The sequence below is a fragment of the Zosterops lateralis genome (genome assembly GCF_965231275.1).
Source record: "Zosterops lateralis genome assembly, chromosome: 20".
Lineage (NCBI taxonomy): Eukaryota > Metazoa > Chordata > Aves > Passeriformes > Zosteropidae > Zosterops > Zosterops lateralis.
In genome coordinates, this window is record NC_139780.1 from 10,012,160 (window position 1) to 10,029,838 (window position 17,679).

General features: G+C 51.1%; 3 protein-coding genes across 7 annotated transcripts in view; 1 reads left to right on the forward strand and 2 right to left on the reverse strand.

Annotated features, from left to right (window-relative positions):
- RALGDS (ral guanine nucleotide dissociation stimulator) overlaps positions 1–2,521 on the forward strand; it is a gene marked incomplete at its 5' end in the record, with an annotated part of 58,549 nt that extends 56,028 nt beyond the window's left edge. For all 5 annotated transcript variants that reach the window (XM_083875834.1, XM_083875832.1, XM_083875831.1 and 2 more), the window contains one exon: positions 8–2,521. In XM_083875834.1, the coding sequence (XP_083731960.1) occupies positions 8–183 (176 nt within the window). In that variant the 3' untranslated portion in view covers positions 184–2,521. The remainder of the gene's footprint in view (positions 1–7) is intronic.
- A 98-nt stretch (positions 2,522–2,619) lies between these two features.
- On the reverse strand, positions 2,620–9,918 carry GTF3C5 (general transcription factor IIIC subunit 5). The gene is made up of 11 exons (XM_083875837.1): positions 9,676–9,918; positions 8,835–9,054; positions 8,400–8,598; positions 7,434–7,629; positions 6,999–7,103; positions 6,389–6,503; positions 5,636–5,716; positions 5,037–5,134; positions 4,298–4,380; positions 3,873–4,015; positions 2,620–3,293 (listed from the first exon to the last, which is right to left on the reverse strand). Exons 1-11 carry the CDS (start codon positions 9,823–9,825, stop codon positions 3,136–3,138), a joined length of 1,548 nt encoding a protein of 515 aa, XP_083731963.1. The 5' UTR covers positions 9,826–9,918; the 3' UTR covers positions 2,620–3,135.
- Positions 9,919–10,409: 491 nt separating this feature from the next.
- On the reverse strand, positions 10,410–15,330 carry LOC310917385 (bile salt-activated lipase-like; the record flags this gene model as incomplete). The annotated part of the gene is made up of 11 exons (XM_083875553.1): positions 10,410–10,614; positions 10,961–11,158; positions 11,395–11,598; positions 11,844–12,030; positions 12,875–12,992; positions 13,212–13,319; positions 13,737–13,867; positions 13,967–14,164; positions 14,492–14,614; positions 14,841–14,991; positions 15,265–15,330. 11 exons carry the CDS (start codon positions 15,328–15,330, stop codon positions 10,410–10,412), a joined length of 1,689 nt encoding a protein of 562 aa, XP_083731679.1.
- Between the last annotated feature and the right edge of the window lie 2,349 nt (positions 15,331–17,679).

The window sequence follows — 17,679 nt, forward strand, 5'->3', positions numbered from 1 at the left end:
CTTCCAGAGCTGAAGATCCCTGACAACGCCAATGTCTTCTACGCCATGAACTCTGCTGCCAACTACGACTTTGTGCTCAAGAAGCGTGGCTTCTCCAAGGGGGTGAAGATCAAGCACGGCTCCAGCTCCACCCTGCCCAGGATGAAGCAGAAAGGCCTGAAGATCGCCAAGGGCATCTTCTAGCCTCAGCCCCACTGCCACCCATCACCGACGGGGCCTTGGGGGCAGCTGCTCCAGGCTTGGCTGTGGCTGGTTCTTGTGCCGCCCTGCACGGCAGAGGAGTGACCCTCACCCATGGGCGCCGGCCGTGCACCTCCCTTCCGCACCCAGAGCTGAGAGTTGGGCAACTGGTGTCGGCCTCTGCCTCTCTCTGCACAAGCCCCTATTCCAATCAGGTCTTTTTTTGTACACAGGAAGGCAGCAGCTGGGGAGAGGAGGAATTTTGTCTATTTTTTGTTTTGTTTTGTTTTTTTAACCTTCCACGGTGCGACACTCATCCAGCCCGGCCAGCCCAGAGCTGGAGCCCGCCTCTGCCGTAGGTGCCTTGTGTCTGAGTGAGCCGGGGAGCGGTGACTTGCAGAGGGGCTGTGTCACAGAGCAGAGCAGGAGCCACCACCACCCTGGAAGGGGCTGGCAAGCCTTCTTCCCAGCTTTCCCGGTGTTACCTCCATGTCTGTCCTTCCTGGGACCACTGGCGCTGCCACCATCGCACAGCTCTGCCTGTCCTTCCCCTGGGAGAAGCCACGGATGCCCTGGCCTGGGAGGTGAGCTGGAAGGATGCAGCCCTGCAGCAGTGCTGAGTCCTGTGGAGGAGGCTGTGGCCATACCATGATGGAGTGGGTGCCTCGTGCTCTCCCCAGCTGGAAGCCTGTGTGGTCTCACTCCTCTCCCGATCCAGCGCATCCTCCAGCTGGATTGGGCCGGCCTACGTTCAAACTTGCACCAAAGATCAAACGCCAGTGTCTCTTCTGCTGAGGGGGAGCTTCAGGCCATACCCCCAGGGCTGCCAGCCTGAAGAGGAGGAGAGCAAAGTTCTGTCTGAAACTGTGTAAATAGAGACTTCGGGTCTGCATGGGCACGCCAGGGATCAGAGAGCTCAGGGTGCTCCAGGTGCCCCAGCTGCCACTGCCTGACCCACAGAAAGTGCCACTCACCTTGGGCTTTAACCGGACTTTTTCAAACACTGACCATGGGAGAAGCAGCAATGAGACTTTTTTTTGTATAAAACAAAAAAGTTTACTGATTTTTTTTTTCCAGTATTTATTGGTTGTAAATAGAAGAGGTAAACTTGTACATTTTACTAATCCAGCCTCCCCCTGCCCTGCAGCCCCATCCCTGTCCTGTGTGCCCCCCGGTATTTAAGGCTGCTGGGAGGGATGCTGGCAGCAGCAGCAGCATTGCTCTGTACTCATGGGGTGCAGACCCTGCCAGCACCCCCCTCCCAAATTCTGTACCACTAATTGCTCGAGCAGGGACAGAGATGCTTGTTTTAATCATTGTAGGAAACACTAACCAAAGGGGGACCTTTTGTTGCTCCTGGCTCCATCTCTGTTTTTTAAGCGCTTCATTCCAGCAGATCTTTTCCATTTCCCATCCATCAGAGTTCCCAGGTGGATGGGGTGCCTTCCCCAGCTCCAGGACAGGGACCACGCGCTAGGGGCTGGGGCTGGTGGCAGGGAAGAGGCTGCTTGGGTGTGAGCGTGGCTGGCACAGAGCTCCTCCAGCCCTGTGGCCCCTCGGGTGGCACTGCCCACGATGCACATGATGGGAGCTCCTGGCTCCCTGACGCTGGGGCAGCCTCCTGCCTCTCCCCTGCCCCAAGCCCCTTCCCCTGGGCACCAGCACCTCTGGGAGGGTGTTCCCTCTGCTCCGTGCCTGCCCACCCTGGACTGTCCCCTCCCCTCCTGCCGGGGGGACTGGCTGTACCGTATGTATTTTGTACCACTTCAATGAAGGAGCACACTGCCCGGTGTGACTTGTACACAGCAATGTAATTAGTCTTTGCAATAAAATACTGATGCTCAAACGTCTCTGCCCCAAGGCAGGGCTTGTCCTGTCCTCCTTCCCCAAAAATGCCAGCACCTTTCTGGAGAAAGAGGGATGGACCTGACTGTGGGGGAGTTCATACTTTATGTTCACTCTGGTGGGTTTAACTTTGATTTGAAAAATAGGCTCTTTGGCTGAGGGACCAGAACTCAATTTTGAAATTAACCTCATTCACCTGAATCTGCGAACTGAAACTGTTTCATTTTCCAGTTATATGGGTTGGGTTTACTACTTTTGTTACATTAAAAGCAACTGTAAGAGTCTGTAGGGCCTCACTGGAGGAGGAGGTCTTACTCCTTTTAAAAAACGAAGCTTGGCTTTCAGGTGTGCTCAGAACACACTAGGGAATGCACAAAGTCCAGAAAATACCAGTAGCTCTTTAATTTTGGGGACTTTCTTTTGGTGGGAACAATGCAGCTGGCAGCGGCAAACTTCTGTGCACCTGAGGCTCTGCCAGCTGCCTTCAGTCCTCCTTAACTGCTATGTGGGGAAGTCAAAACAGACCTGAGAAGTGCATCAGGTACGAAGATAACACTACATCCCAAGAAGGGAATTATTCACTGACAGAAAGTGTATTTTCTTGCTGGCTTTATTTCCAAGATGACCAGCAAGCCTCAGTGCTGAAGGCATGGCACAATATTTTCATTCCCTCTGGACAAACAGAAAGGCAGAATCTGCCCTAGGGGGCTGCAGGAGCACTCCAGGTCTGCTGCTTCTCTCAGCATCTCCTCAGGCACCTTTTCTACTCTCCACATGGCCACCAACCTGGAGAGAGTGCACTCCCACACGTGGTGAGATTTGGAAATACAGCTTCACTCATATTCTGGTGTGTTACCAGCTGGTTTGGAGTCTGGGCTCACCTTTGGGAGCTTGTTGAGCTTGCCTGGAGGGTTTCTCAGCCAGCAATTCTGAAAATGCAGGCAGTGGCTCCCAAACATCCAGAATGCTGCCCACCAGCAGCCAGTGCAGAGAGAACAGCATCAGCTTAGTACAAACTCTGCTTTCCCAAATCCTGGTGCTGAACCCTTGGCTCTCAAGGACCAAGAGCAGAGACAGTTCTGTCCACAGCAGCCACACTGCTCTCCGAGTTCACACATAGTCCAGAATTTCTGTCTCCATTTCATTTTCACTCCCATCAGAAGGCTTGAAGTCTTCTTCCTCCTCCTCTTCATCATCCTCATCCTCTCCAGACTCATATGCCAGCTGTTCTTTGCCATCTTCACTGCTTGTTGTATTTGAGAAAAGAGCTTAAATTGGGAAGAAGGAAAGACACTGTGATGCCTCTCTCAGTGCACCCTGGGGGCATTTGCAGTTGAGTTCACAGAACATGTGAGAGGAAGGCAGCAGCCTCAGGGGCACAGCTAATACACTTAATAGAATCTGATCAAGCCCAGAGCAATCTGTCTCCACATCCAGGAAGGAGAGCAGAACAGCAGCAGAGCTGCAGTGCTGTGCCTCCTCTCCTGCCTCATTCTGACCTAACTCACTGGGATATTATTGCTTTGGCCCAGCATCATAAAGAAATAATTTCCTCACTTCTTGATCAATCAGTAATATCAATAAAAAGTAAAATGCCACCAACAGATACATCAGTCAGAAATAAGATCGTGATTATCACTGTGCAAAAAACATTTAAAAGCCAAAGGGCTGATACTGAAAAGATTAAATAGAAAACCTTAACTCCCAGCCATCCCTAATGCCAACCCACATTCCCACTGCACAGCTCCCACACTGGAACGAGCTACATCCAAAGAACGCACAGAGGATGCAGGAACACTTCTGCCTTAGCGCCAACTACAACATCCTCATGTTCAAAGCATCCTTACCAGGTCTGGTGGATCTGATGATCTGCTTTATCATCAGGGACATGCTGTCCCTCAGGTCATCACTTGTCTTGGCAAGGCACCACCCGTCGCGCTCTGTGCACTCCGACTCGGTGCCATCGTTTCGATGGATGATCTTCTGCAGGCTGCAGAGCAGCAAAAGGGAAGGAAATGTTCATCTCCTGCACTCAGATGTGAGTTTCAAATGAGACACATTGGTTTACTTCCACTTCACTTCACTGAGCTGGAATACCACAGTTGGTTAAGCAAGTAATTAGATGGGAAAGGAAGTTTATGTGTGAAAAGACTATTCTGTTTTTATTGAGCAACTGAACACCTCTGATGTTCATGCTCAGGGGGAAAGGAGTGCATGGACAGGGTATAAACAGGCTTTAGAAATCTAAGACTCAGCTGTCAGAGTGCAGTACCTTTCCACATTTAAGTCACAGAGTTGGTAGAACATCTGTCGGTAAGGGGGTAAGGCTCCTTCTTGGAAAATGTAGATGGATTCCTAAGAGGAGGAAAGAAGGAAGGATTCATGTGCATTTTAAGGTGTAACACAACAGCTCTGGTGTAACTGAAAGTATTTCCAGTGAGCTGATTCAAGAACAAGGTACTTCCAAGAGAAACAAGTTTTAAGGCATAGATCTGTACGTGGCAGAAGATAAAAGCTGAATGAGGAATGCCCCAAAATGTCCCTGCAGCCACAGTCACACCAGCACTGCTGTGCAGAGAACACACTTCACCTCTCCAACCTGCAGCTCTGTCTGCAGCCTGTCACTGCCTTGCAGTGCATCATGGGCTTCATTCTAGCAAAAAAGAGTAAAACTCATTTATTTATTCCACCCTGCTGGACTTTGCAGCATGACCTGATAAAGACGTGGTGATTTTTTTGCACTTCGCTGCCCACGAAATTCCAGTTTTATCAATTGAAGCAAAATGCTCCTCACAGCTAAGATTAGGGTGGAAAGCACCAATCCCACCTTGCAGCATGTAACAAAATACACTCAGGTGATGCTCCATAGTGCCATATCCAAGTAGGAGCTTCCCAGGCAAACCTGAGCACATCAACTGACTCACAGCTGATCCCTTGATGACTGATAAACCAGGAAACATCCTTACTTCACTAAGACATTTCAAGATTTTGGTATAAAAAGTCATGCTTACCTTCAGCTTATACCTGCTGGAGGGGGGCTTTTTTGCCCCAGATGTACCAGCTGAACCCAGCCCCTGTTTCAGGTCGTGGACACTGACTGTGTGACTTCCTGAAAGGAAAACAAAGAGTCCTAATTAGGGACATCTTTCATACTGGGCTGTCACTTCTCTCTGTTGATTCAACAAGACCAGATCAACCAGCCACAGAGCATGTGCTTTGTTCATTCTACAGAGATATTACTGGACAGTGCCAGGAAAGGTGCTGACTTGGGCAGCTTTTTACAGAGTCCATTTGTTCATAATTTTAACATTTTCTACTCTCCTTTGACATAGAAAAGAGAACTCCTCCATTCTCTGCATCTCAGTGAATTCTGAATTCCCACTGTGGCTTGCAGAACTCCCTCCTGCCTGCTAACAGATATTGCGGCTCAATGGCTCCTGCAACACTTCCCAGCAGATTTTTCTCTGGCTTAACAGTAGCAATATTATAACCAGAAAACAAGCTCCAGTTTTGGCTCAGTTAGAACACAAGAAGGCCCTTCACATCCTGTGACTAGGATGGGGCAAGCAGAGAAGCAGAAGAGCCAGGCAGCCCTTCTGGCCCAGCATACCTTGTTTCTTGACAGTGATGGGCAGGCTGTAGTTGTACGTGCTGCGTTTTGCTTTCACAGGCATGTCAGTAGCAGCATAACCTAGAGGTGAAAACCAAAATCCAGTAATGAACTGAGAGCAAGAACTCTGCAGAATATCCCCAGCTCAGGAACACAAGGGCTGGACTGGTGTGGGAAGGGCAGGCTGGTCTTTGGGATATACTGGCTTTAGCAGGGTGAGGAGAAGAGATCAACAAACCCTTTAACTTGGAAATGTGATCTGATGTCAATGAGTGGATGCCAGCTCTGTCATGGACTTATCAGATGGCATCAGAAACTCCTTTTCTTCAACTCGTCCTTTGCAAAATCAGAGCAGGGAACCTCACATGCAAAGTGTGAGACCCTCAGCATCCTGCAGGAAATGCTGAGGTCCTTGAGTAAAAGCTGCTATGTGAGCACCAGAATTCCTGCTTGGTGTCTCCCCTGAGTGAGGAGGAGAATGCTCTGCTACACCCACTTGGGCTTGAAACACATGGAGTTTAGTCATGAGTCAGAGTTTAGAATCTGCCAGATGAGGAAAGACCTATTGCATACTACAAAAGAAACTATTACAGGAGATTGAGAAAGAACTACAGTAAGCAAGGAGCTCAAAAGGTGACATGTTCATCAGAGAAGAAATATGGCAAAAGAGTTGGAAAAACGCATAAAAAGAAAAGTACTACCAGGATTAACCAGAAAGCAGAGAGAGCAGCTCTGTGGCTTGGGCCCTTTTACCATATTTCATTCCACAGCGAATTCGGAAGTCCAGCACTTGATAAATCTTTGCTTCAGGGTGTTTCCTGGGGTCATACCCAAACCTAACCCATAAGCTTCTCCAAGGACCTGTTAACTGCAGAAAACACATGAGGGAAGATGGTTACAAAAAAGCACTACAGTGTTGCACTTTCCTTCAGTACAGAGGTCCTTGGAAAGTTCTAATATTTTCCTTCATTGCCCAAAGGTATTTGTTTTACCAGCTCTTTGCTCACTTGCCAATATTTATACACTGAAACTTGGCAATCAAAGGATCAAAGCACAAATATTTGTGTGCTTTTACAAACCAACCTGCAAGGTCACAGCCAAGTGTTTGTCTGGAGAAATTCTGCTACCACTGCCAGGTGAACAGTCACTTGGAGTGTCTGCCTGACTTGCAGAGGTGATTAGAACCTATGGAGCAAAGAGTCACTGAATCCTCCTTGGCTTCACCTTTGGTTCTAAAGCATTGCCTTCCCTCTGTCTCTTCACATTAAAATAAGCTCGAGTGCTTAGTGGCAGGACCTCAGAAGTGGTAAAGGACCATGATAGAGCCAGGTGATGCTCCCTTGCTCACAGATGCACCACTCACCATGTAATAGGCCAAATATGGCAGCAGCACCTTCAGCTTGTCTGGATGGACACTGATGTTGGCTTTCACTGCGTTCCGGGACCACACGGGACGTACCTCAAAGAGCTGAAATAACACACAGACAAACCACACAACAAGGGCAAGGGGTTACCAAAGGCACAGCAGCTTTCCAAGTGGGCTCAAATCTGTATCAGGGCCTTTGGCCCTCAATTTGAGCTATTGGATGGTGATGTGAGAGCTCACGGCTCACAAAAAGAGGCTTAGAGTTGGCCACAGATTGAAAGCATGACTTGCAGAAGTGAAATGAACACAGCAGTAGCATCTACTCACACCTGTATCAGCCACTTACAATCACTAAGAATTTCTGGGAAAAATGTACTTTTTCCTCCCCAGCTTGCTGCAGGACAGTGCTCAGACCAGGAGTAAGGCACACACCTTTCTCAGCTCTTCCTCCACCTTTTTATCCACAGGATTGGTGCACACTTTCTTCCAGTTCTGTACAGCAGCATCCAGTGGTTTAGTTGGGATTTCTTCATCATCAAAGTTGACAAAGATGGCATTGTGTGGGCGCCGGGCCCTGCTGAGGCCAATCAGGTTCTCACCAGACACCTGGGGATTGTTGTATCCCTCCCTAAGGAACAGGGAAAGACAAAAGAGACTCAGCTGGGTGAGCAATGGGTTGCTTTAACTTTGGCCCAACCTCCCTTGATCACACATTGATACCATAAAAGACTCTCATGGTATCACTGAAGAAAGAAAATTTAAACAAACCCCAACATTTCTAAACTACATCCATTTGCACACTGACAGAGGAGCTCTGCCCTGGCTGGCAGAAAACTCTCCAGCACCTGGGAATGATCTCCATGAAATGTGGTGGCAAGGCTTCTCCCTCAGCTTTTGCTCTCCTGGGGCTACTGCAGCTACTCAGTGGGATAAGAGTAAAGCAAGATGGAACTGCACATATCAACTCAATCTGGAAACTTCTTTTGCTTTAAAAAGTGCTGGAAGGCCAACAGCGAGAAAATGAAAGATGTTTCTTGTGGGAGATCTCCCAGATTGTTCTTCTGGCAAAACCAGTTGGGACCAGGAAGGCACAGCAACACATGGCACCAATCCTTGGAAACCCTGCCCTTGGCTCTAGCCCTCTGGAAGCAGGCAGGAGCTGTGTCCTGCATCCCACACTGTATGAAGTGAGCTGGGAGAGGCGTCATCATCTCCTCATCCCCAGCTCCCCTCACCTGGCAAATCCTCAAGTGGAATTTTGCTGAGGTTGCCACTGCCAGGCAGCTTCTGGTGGTTTTTTGCCTCTGTTGTGCCAAATCAAGAGCGATAAAACAGCACAAGGCAGAAAATTAAAAGGGTGGAACACATGAAAGATGTATCATGAGGAAAGGCACTGACCTGTGCTGTATGTCTGGGCGATAAAAATAGTCCACAGGAGTGTCCAGACGTGAGAAAATGGGTGGTGGGATGTAAAGAGGTAAGTCTTTATTGAAAAATTCTTCCTTCTCTGGTTTCAGCATCAGGACTTTGTCATACATGGAGGTTTGTTTGCCATCAGGGCCAGAGTGCATTGCCAGGTACTGGAAGTCAGACATTCCTGTCAGAAACAAAAGTTAAAACATTGTGAAGTTTGTTGTGAATTCAGCAATATTTCTCACACTCAACTTTCAGGAGTAGGAGTCTGAAAGGCTGATGCAAAGGTTTATCCAGCAAGGAAGCTGTAAGAATAGGAATTGATTTCCTTCCAGCCCTCAACTGTTTAGGGGAAAACACTCCCCTTTCCCATCAAATACACTCATCTCTAAGCCACGTGCACACACCTCCAGGGGTTACCTTGAAATTTGTAAACAGTGGTGACAATCCCAAGAATCTCCATCTCAAACTGGACTTCTGGCTGGATTTGTTCCTCAGCATTCAACTGCTGCTTCTTGGTGCTCCTCCTGACCCTGAGCAGCATGGTGGAAGTGGGGAAGCGGTTGGCACACATGGGATGGCAATAGGGGTCCTTGGGGCGGAAATACAACTCCAGCCTTTTGGCAGGGTCAGCGTAGATCTGTCAGCAAAGAGGGGACACAGCCCTGTCAGCATCCCACCCACACAGCCCTGCACTCCTGTGCCAGCCCCACGCCAAAGGCTGTGCCCCTCACACGGCCTCAGGAGAATCATTCCTGCCCCACCAACACCCGCAGCACATCACAGGGGTGTGCTCCCATCCTGGGTATCAGAAATAAATAAAATATATTATCCTGCATATGAGGAAGGGATTCTTGCCTGGGAGGGTGGGGAGGCCTTGGCACAGGGTGCCCAGAGAAGCTCTGGCTGCGCTATCCCTGCAAATGTCCAAGGACAGGTTGGAGCAAGCTGGTCTAGTGGAAGGTGTCCCTGCCCATGACAAGAGGGTGGAATGGAATAAACTTTATGGTCCCTTTCAACCAAAGCCATTCCATGATTTTATCAGACACCGCCTGAATTCCTGCTCGGGGACAGCAGGAAAGCGCCATCACCCCCAAACCAAACATGGGCCCTGCCTGAGGACATGCTGGGCTGGAACGACTCACACAGAGGGTCCCATGTGGGGCTCGGCCTGGGCCTTTCCCGCCCCCATCCCCTTGCCCAGGCCCGGTCTCGCCCTCTGCCCACCGAGCCCCCACACCCGCCGGGCCCCCCCCCTCACCCGCGACACCCCCTGCTCTCCTCCCAGCGTCCGCAGCATGGCTCCTACGTCCCGGACGAGCCCCGGGTACTCCACGCACACCAAGCGCGGGGCGCGGGGCAGCTCCAGCACGGCCGAGCCCCGCGGGCCCCGCTGCCGCGCCGCCGCCATCGGTGCCCCGCCGCTCCGCCCCGGCGCCGCCGCGCGGAACGCGGCACGAAGGTTCCGCCGCACGACGGTTCCGAGGCCTGAGGGCTCGGCCTCGGGGCTCGACCTCTCCTGCTCGGACCTGGGGCTGCTCAGCCCAGCTAGTGACCATCGATAGATGCAGAATCACCTCGCCCCTGTGTTAATTTGTCTCCGTGCTGCCTGGACAGTGAAGGAAAACCACCCTCAGCTGAGCTCCCTCACAAATCTCTGATGGTGCAAGGAGTCTGGTGTAAACTCTCATTGAAACAAGCTTTTGCTTCCTAAGGACTTAAACCTTCGTCTCGGCAATGTTTAATGCCACAAAAGGTGGCAGATGAGGGATGGGAAGGAGAGGGTGAAAATATAATTTTGCTGCAAGGACACCCTGGGCAGGACTGACTGTCACAGCCAGGAGAACACACACTGCTCTCAGGGTGTTCCATCCTGCCTGACCTCGACATGAGCAACAAAACTCTGCCACAGAAACACACACAGACAAACAGAGTCACTCAGTTGCAAGCAAGCATTTAATGATCTATCTAAAAGCTGGATTTTTTTCCTTAGCTTCAGAACATTAACTCTGCCTGGGAGATGTTGGCAACCTGTGGCAGCTGCAGGTAGACTGAGTTCCAGAAGGTCACAAACCGGGACCTCAGGTCCTGCTTCACAGACTTCTTGTTCATCTTGTGGTTGATCTCCAGGTAGTACTTGCTCTTGCTGGTGTAGGCTGGCCAGGAAACAGACACATCCGAATGCCCGTTGTTGGGATCACTGGGGAAAAAGGAGACACAGATGCTCAGTTCTGAGGTTTTTGGCAGGAACCCTGTCAGCTCAAGTGAGGCTTTAATTGAGAAGAAAGAGAGAATCTGACAGTGGGTCAAGAAACAGGAATTCTGCCTGTGAGGAGTGAGCTGATGACACACAGTCTCCCCCCTCAATCCCCACCGGCATCATCCCACCTTCACATAGGAACTTCTGTGTGAACATCAGGATTCAGGAATAAGAAATACAGACATGAAACACCCTGATACTGGGAATGATCCTTAAAACTTACTGGACAAAAGCATCAGGCTGAAGGGCTGCGTCAAGCCCCAAATGTGGAATGGGAATCACTCACCCGGTCCTGGCAAAATTGGTCCAGTAAGCAATCATGGCCTTCGAGACAGTCCTGTGCCTGGGCCAGTAGCCCAGGGGAGTGGCAAAGGGCTTCCCAAACACGTACTGCAGGTCATCAGCATGGTCTGCCCCCACCCAGCTGGGGTACACAGGCATGCGGGACGGCTCGGAGAACACGTAGCTGTAGGTCTTGCCACTACTGGGAAATACAAGAGACTGGCTGAGCAAGGAGAAAGCAGAAAAAGGGCTGAAAATTCAAACCAACGCTCCAAAGACCATCAGGGCCAGAGATTCAGTCTTGCAACATCTTCACATGCATCCACTCACATGGGCCAGTTTCAGGAGAAAACACCCTGAGGCAATTTTCAACTTTCCTGTCCAATTCTCACCCTCACCATCCTCCATCCACAACATCCCCAGGGCTGAGCTGCTCACTTGGCATTCTGCAGGTGTAGGTCCAGTGCCAGCTGTGTGGGAATCAGGAAGATGTAGTCAGTCATCAGCTCCACCACTGTCTTCTTCACCACCTCCTGACTGGGTTTGTCACCCCAGCTCTGTGTGTAGATGTTGTAGGTGGCGTTGGCTCCAGCCTCGCCCCTGTCCACGGTGAGGCCTTTGATCAAATCGTAGACCTCATCACTGAAAAGACAAGTGATATTCATTAATTACTGACCAGCTATTTCAGGTAGGGCAGGGATATTGCTTGGTCCTTTCTCTTGAAGGCTCTGGACTCATCAACCAAAGGCCTGGGCACCCAGGCTTGGAGTCACATCCTGCTGTGAAGGCAGTTAGACTCATCTGCTCAAGTCTAACTCCTCGGGGCTTGGGAGCTGCATAAAGAGAAGTTGTCCCTGTTGAGGGTCCTAAGGGCAGGTGTCACTCACGCAGTGACTTTCACCAGTGGGCGGTTGATGGCAGGTAAATCCACTCCAGCAAAGAAGTGCCCATCCATGTCATTGACCCCAGCGATGTAGTCGATGTCAGCAGCGTTGGCAAAGAGGTTCTCTGGTGTGTCTGGGAGGAAATCCCCATCAACAACAGGAGAGAGGGCGAGGGTGTGCACCAGGGGCACTGCAGGAGACAAGAGTGGAGTCTGTCAGGAGGTGAGGAAACACATATGTGTGGTCTGGCATATGCTATGACTCAATGGGCTCAGGAAAGAACAGGCTGAGGTGAATGACATCTTGAGCAGTGTCTTCAGTATGGGCAGAACGTCACCCAGATGCAGGGTAAACTTCGTGGATATGGTTGAAGGAGATGGGTAAGAGATCTGCCACGCAAAAACCAAACTGTAACATCCACAAATCCTCTCCTCCTGCAAATCCCTTCCCAAAAAGCACAGCTAAAGATAGGAAAGAGCTGAACTTCTCATCGCACCTGGCCATGCTGTCTGATTGGAAGGACAGCCAGCCCTAGAGTGTGCAGTTGCACAGCAGTATTTTAGCCACTCTCTGTTCTGATCGAGGCTAAATGCTGTGGTTTGTGATCAGGAGCACCAGGAGAATCTTCTCAGCAAGGGATGCACACAGGAACAAAAGAAGCAGCGTTCTTTCACTCCACCCAGTGACAAAAATAGAAATAGCAGGGATGTGATCTTTGTTTGCTTACAAACTGTTTTTTGAAATCCCTCTTGCTTCTTTCACAGAACAGGAAGCTGAAACAGTTGAGACCTGAGGCCAAGTCAGAGGTATTGGATAATCCCTCTGCCACTGCTGCCATTGCATGGTGGGCAATGCTCACCTCGTGCAATGTACATCTGCCTACAGAAAGGTGACTACAAGAGCTCTCAGGAATGTCCCCTTTCTGAAGGGCACAAACACTGATCCAACATTCCTGCCCATTGCCCCAGAGTCCTGCCAAGAGACTGGATAGCCCAGGGTGGCTGATGGATCATATCATGGCCTGGGGCACTTACTGGGCAGGTTGACGAGCTGCAGGTGGTAGGCCAGAGTCAATTCCTTGGGATCAGAGCTGCGCAGACAGCTGGCCAAGATGGTGGTGTTGTCTGTGGAGCAGCCCACCTTTTCTCCAAGCTGCAGGAGAAGTGAGAGAGAAACATCCTACGGTTATCACCCAAAGCCAAGGGGTTATTCTCATAGAGGCAGAGCTGTGAGTTGGTTTTAATCTCAAAGCAAAGACTTTTCACAGCCCTGTTGGGCACAGCTCCTGGCCAATCCCTTCTGAGACGTGCTGTCCTCTAGGGGAAAACTTTTATGGTTTTTATTGTCCTTCAGGCATGACTTGCACGTTACCTTTTTGGCCCAGAGGAGCGGGTCCCTCTGGATGGCCCAGCTGCAGACCCCGACACCGCTCTGGCTGATGGCTCTCTTGAACAGGCCCTTGTTCTTTGGGGACAGCGTCTGGAGAGCAAAATGGAAACAAGAGGGCTTTGGGTACAGACTCCTGAGAACACCATGGCCTGCCAAACCAGGTGGACAGCCATGTGGGTTGTGCACCTGTCCCTGGGAAAGCTGCCAAGTCTTGTGATGTTTAACAGTCTCACTAGGAAAAGTTCAAAGGTGAGATTTTAAGAGAACCAGAGGAGAAGAGACATGGAAAGTAAAGGCTGTTTCCCCACAGGAGATGTGGCTACAGGGGTGGGATTGATGAAGCTGAAGAAGGAGGAGCAGCTACAAAGCACTGAGGCTGACCATTGCTGACCTGGCCAGCACAACACGGTAATGAGGCAAAGGGAGGAAAGCAGACAAGTGCCAAGGGCTCCCTCTCTCCCATCGCCAGAGAAGGGGCTCTGCTCACAACCAACGAGGATAATTCACCTGCAGGGAGACGCTGGTGGCACCAGCCGATTCCCCAAAGATGGTGATGTTGTCTGGGTCACCCCCAAAGGCCTTGATGTTCCTCTTCACCCAGGCAATGGCCATGTGCTGGTCCTTTAGGCCGTAGTTCCCTGAGGGACAGACATCAGCCAGCAGTGAGCAGCGACACAGCCGAGCTGTCCCTGCCCGGCACCCGGGACAGCGCCCCAGGGCGGCATCAGCTGTGGTACCTGGCAGGTTTTCGTCGCCCGTGCTCAGGAAGCCCAGCGGCCCCAGGCGGTAGTTGATGGTCACCACGATGACGTTGCCCCGCACGGCGATCTCCTCCCCATCGTACAGGTAGTTGTCCAGGAAATTGGCTCCCTGGCTGCCGCCGACCAGGAAGGCGCCGCCGTAGATATAAACCATCACAGGCAGCTTGGTCGAGACTGGCAGGAGAGGAACAGGAGCAGAGTGAGCCCCCACTGAGCTGCAGCCTGCTGCCCTCCTTCCCCTCATCCCCTGCCTTAACATCGTTCCACCTGCCCTGGGCAGGAGCTGACTTGATGCTCTGAAAGAAAATCCTTACTCTGCTCAAGATGCTGGCCCACCCAACAGGCTGAAGGTGAGGGACAGTGTCTGACACAGATCCCACCTCTCCCCCTGAAAATCACTGCTCAGCACCTGCCCACTTAGAACACAACTGCTGAGAGAGGCTCCAGCAGAGACAAGGCAGGTGGGGAAGTCCATCCCCCAGGTCCCTGCCAAGCACATACTCTGTTTCCTCCCCTGAGGGATCCAGATGTTCAGGTAGAGACAGTCCTCGCTCCCACGGATATCAGTCTGTGTCAGCGTCATCTGCACGCAGCGTTTCTGGAATTCTGTTGTCTTCAGAGTGCCTGAAAGGAAAGAGGAAAGACCAGTTAAGGGCAACAGCTCCATTCTCTGCTTGCAAGGTGTTTGCTCACCCATCCTTTACTCTCTGATTCCGGTGCAGTGGCAGCAAAGCCTCCCCTGCCACTGTGACCACGAGCAATATGTTGTAGCATTTCCCACATGTACTAGATCAAAGAGTGCGAAGCAAGAAGCAAGCCAAAAGAAAGGCATTCAAAAGTTGGACCTTACCATCCCAGCCAGGATGAGGTTCAGGGTCTTCCAGTCTCTTTGGTGGGGCAGCAAAGGGAATCCCTCTGAAGATGTCAACGTAGCCCTCAAAGAGTCCCAGCTTCTTACTCTCACCTTCCACAAATCCTCCCTCGGTGAGCACCACACCCAGCTACAGGCGGTACCATGGAGGAGAGAAAATCCATTGCTCTGTCCTTCATTACTCTGCCTTCCCACATTGCCACACATTCACATCCCGCCCTCCCCATCCGTGCCCTTGGTCCCTTGTGCAAAGCCCCTGGGTGCCACTGGAGCTGTGCCTGGGCAGGTGTCCTGCAGTGCCCTCTGGAGCAGCCCGGCAGCAGCAAGTCCCCCAGTCCCAAAGACAAATGGCAGAAGGAGAAAACCTTCAGCCTTAGGCTGCAAACCCAGCCTTGGTACTTACGGTGGCAGCCCAGGCTACCCCGATGTAGGAGCACAGGGCCAAGCCCAGGATGTGCCAGCGTGCCATGGTGAGGCCAGCCCTGAGGGGACAGTCCCAGCTGCAGGGCTGTGTTTATATAGCCACGAGTGCAGGTGTGGGCCCATACCAAGGGCCAGGCTTGGCTCGGGCTGAAGCAGGGTGGCCTCCACACCCTCGTCCTTCAGTGGCCCGAGGCCAGTCCCTGAGTCATGGGCATGGCTGTGTGAGAGCCCTGCAGGTGCTGCTCCTGTGGGCTGGAGGCCAAACCAAAGGAAACTGATTAGTCCAAGAAAATTCCAGAGAAATCTAACACAATGGAGTCTTCAGAAGCCTCATCCAAGCACAGGTGACTGAAATCAGATTAGGCTATGCCTTAGAACATATTATCTACGTTCTCATAGCAAGGCTATGAGAAGCCTTGCACTTGTTGCACACATGGGGAATGTAAAAGATTCAAAATGACAGCAGGCTTTGAAGGCGATTCCATGCAACAGCACCCAGATTGCTCACTGAGTGCACACATAGTCCAGAATTTCTGTCTCCATTTCATTGCCATGTCTATCAGAAGGCTTGAAGTTTCCTTCCTCCTCATATCTCTGCAGGCTCATGGCAGCTGTCCTTTGTCATCTTCACCACTTGTTGAGTTTGTCAGAGAGAGGGGAATACACAGCTTTGATAGTTATCTCTAACACAAAACCCCTATGTCAGTGTGCAATACCTTTCCACATTTAACTGCAGAGCTGGTAGAACATCTGTTGATAAGAGAAGGAAAGAAGGAAAGGATTCATGTGGAATTTATGGGGAAATGAGAGTCTTCATAGGAACATGCAAAAATGGAGTTTGTGTTCCAGATTTCTAAAAGGGGAAAAGCAATGGATATCTTTAACTTTGGGTTGCTTTAACTTTGGCCCAACCTCCCTTGGTCACACACTGGTACCATAAAAGTCTCTCATGGCACCACTGAAGAAAGAAATTTTTTGAAAATCCGTTCAAAACTACATGCAGTTGTACACTGACAGAGGAGCTCTTCCCTGACTGGTAGAAAACTCTCCAGCACTTGGTAATGATCTGTATGAAACGTGGTGGCAAGGCTTCTCCATCTGCTTTTGATCTCCTGGAGATACTGCTGTTACTCAGTGGGACAAGGGCAAAACAAGATGGAACTGCACATACCTACTCAATCTGGACATTTCTTTTGCTTTAAAAAGTGCTGTTGAAGTGAAGTGAAGGCCAACAGCAAGAAAATGAAAGATGTTTATTGTGGGAGATCTCCCAGATTTTTCTTCTGGCAAAACCAGTTGGGGCCAGGAAGGCACAGCAACACATGGCACCAATGCACCAGTCCTTGGACACCCTGCTCTTGGATCTCCCATGTTGCTTTTCTGGCAAAGCAAATCAGGGCCAGAACACATGGCACCAATCCTTGGAAACCCTGCCCTTGGCTCCAGCCCTCTGGAAGGTGGCAGGAGGATGGTCCTACTGCAGGGGTCCCTGACCCTGTCTCTCCCCAGGGGTGAGCTCCCCATCCTCTAGCCTCTGTGCCTGGAGAACCTCAACACACACACCAGGCTCCCAGCCCCTGTGACACCCTGTGCTCTCCTCCCAGCATCCACAGCATGGCCCCTGTGTCCCACACCAGCCCTGGGTTCTCCACATCAGCCAGGCCTGTGGGGCAGCTCCAGCACAGCTGAACCCCCCTGCTCTCCCCACAGGGCACCAGGGCCTGGACAGGCCAGGTCCAGTCTATGGTGTGTGAATGGTGACATGAGGTGGACAAGGCTTGTGGAAACTTGTGCTCCTTGTCCTGCCTTGCTCAGAGCTGCAGCTCCTCACCCCAATGCAGCCCAACCTCTGCCCTAAAACCAGTGGGGAATCACCACCCCCATGGATTTATTCTGCCCTATCAGTTCCTGAGCAATGTCAATGCAGGATAAACAACAGGCCAGGACTGGTTTGCATTCACCTGTTGCAACTGTAGCACTCCATGATCTGGTTGGCAGTAGCAGGAACCTTGAGGGTAACAGGGGAAAATCCAGAGCACAGGTCAGGACTGGGGCTGTCCTGCCTGTGCTCACAGGGCCAGTGAGGGAAAAAAAACCCAGGGCTGACAGCTGGCTAAGCAGGGAGAGACTGGACCCCAGATGGCAGAAGCTTTCCTGGGACATTGCGGGGCCACAGCCAGGGGAACACACACTACCCACACCATGGATGTTGTCCTGGGTTGCAGTGTAGGATGTACACAAAGTATTTATTCTATCACCATCTTCATGAACTGTTGAAACCAGGTGGGCTAGTGTTTTCCCAAGCCCCCTGCCTCTTCTGCTAATGGCCTTTGGAGTGTCTTCTGCTAATGGCCCATGAGTCACAGGTAACTCCCTCCACGCGTTATCTCTGTTA

Coding starts and splice junctions, on each gene's coding strand:
- GTF3C5 (XM_083875837.1), bottom strand. CDS start 9,825: ATGGCGGCGGCGCGGCAGCGGGGCCCGCGGGGCTCGGCCGTGCTGGAG. Junction 4,381..5,036: donor CCAGCAGGTATAAGCTGAAG/GTAAGCATGACT, acceptor TCCTCCTCTTAG/GAATCCATCTACATTTTCCA. Junction 3,294..3,872: donor CATCAGATCCACCAGACCTG/GTAAGGATGCTT, acceptor TCCCAATTTAAG/CTCTTTTCTCAAATACAACA.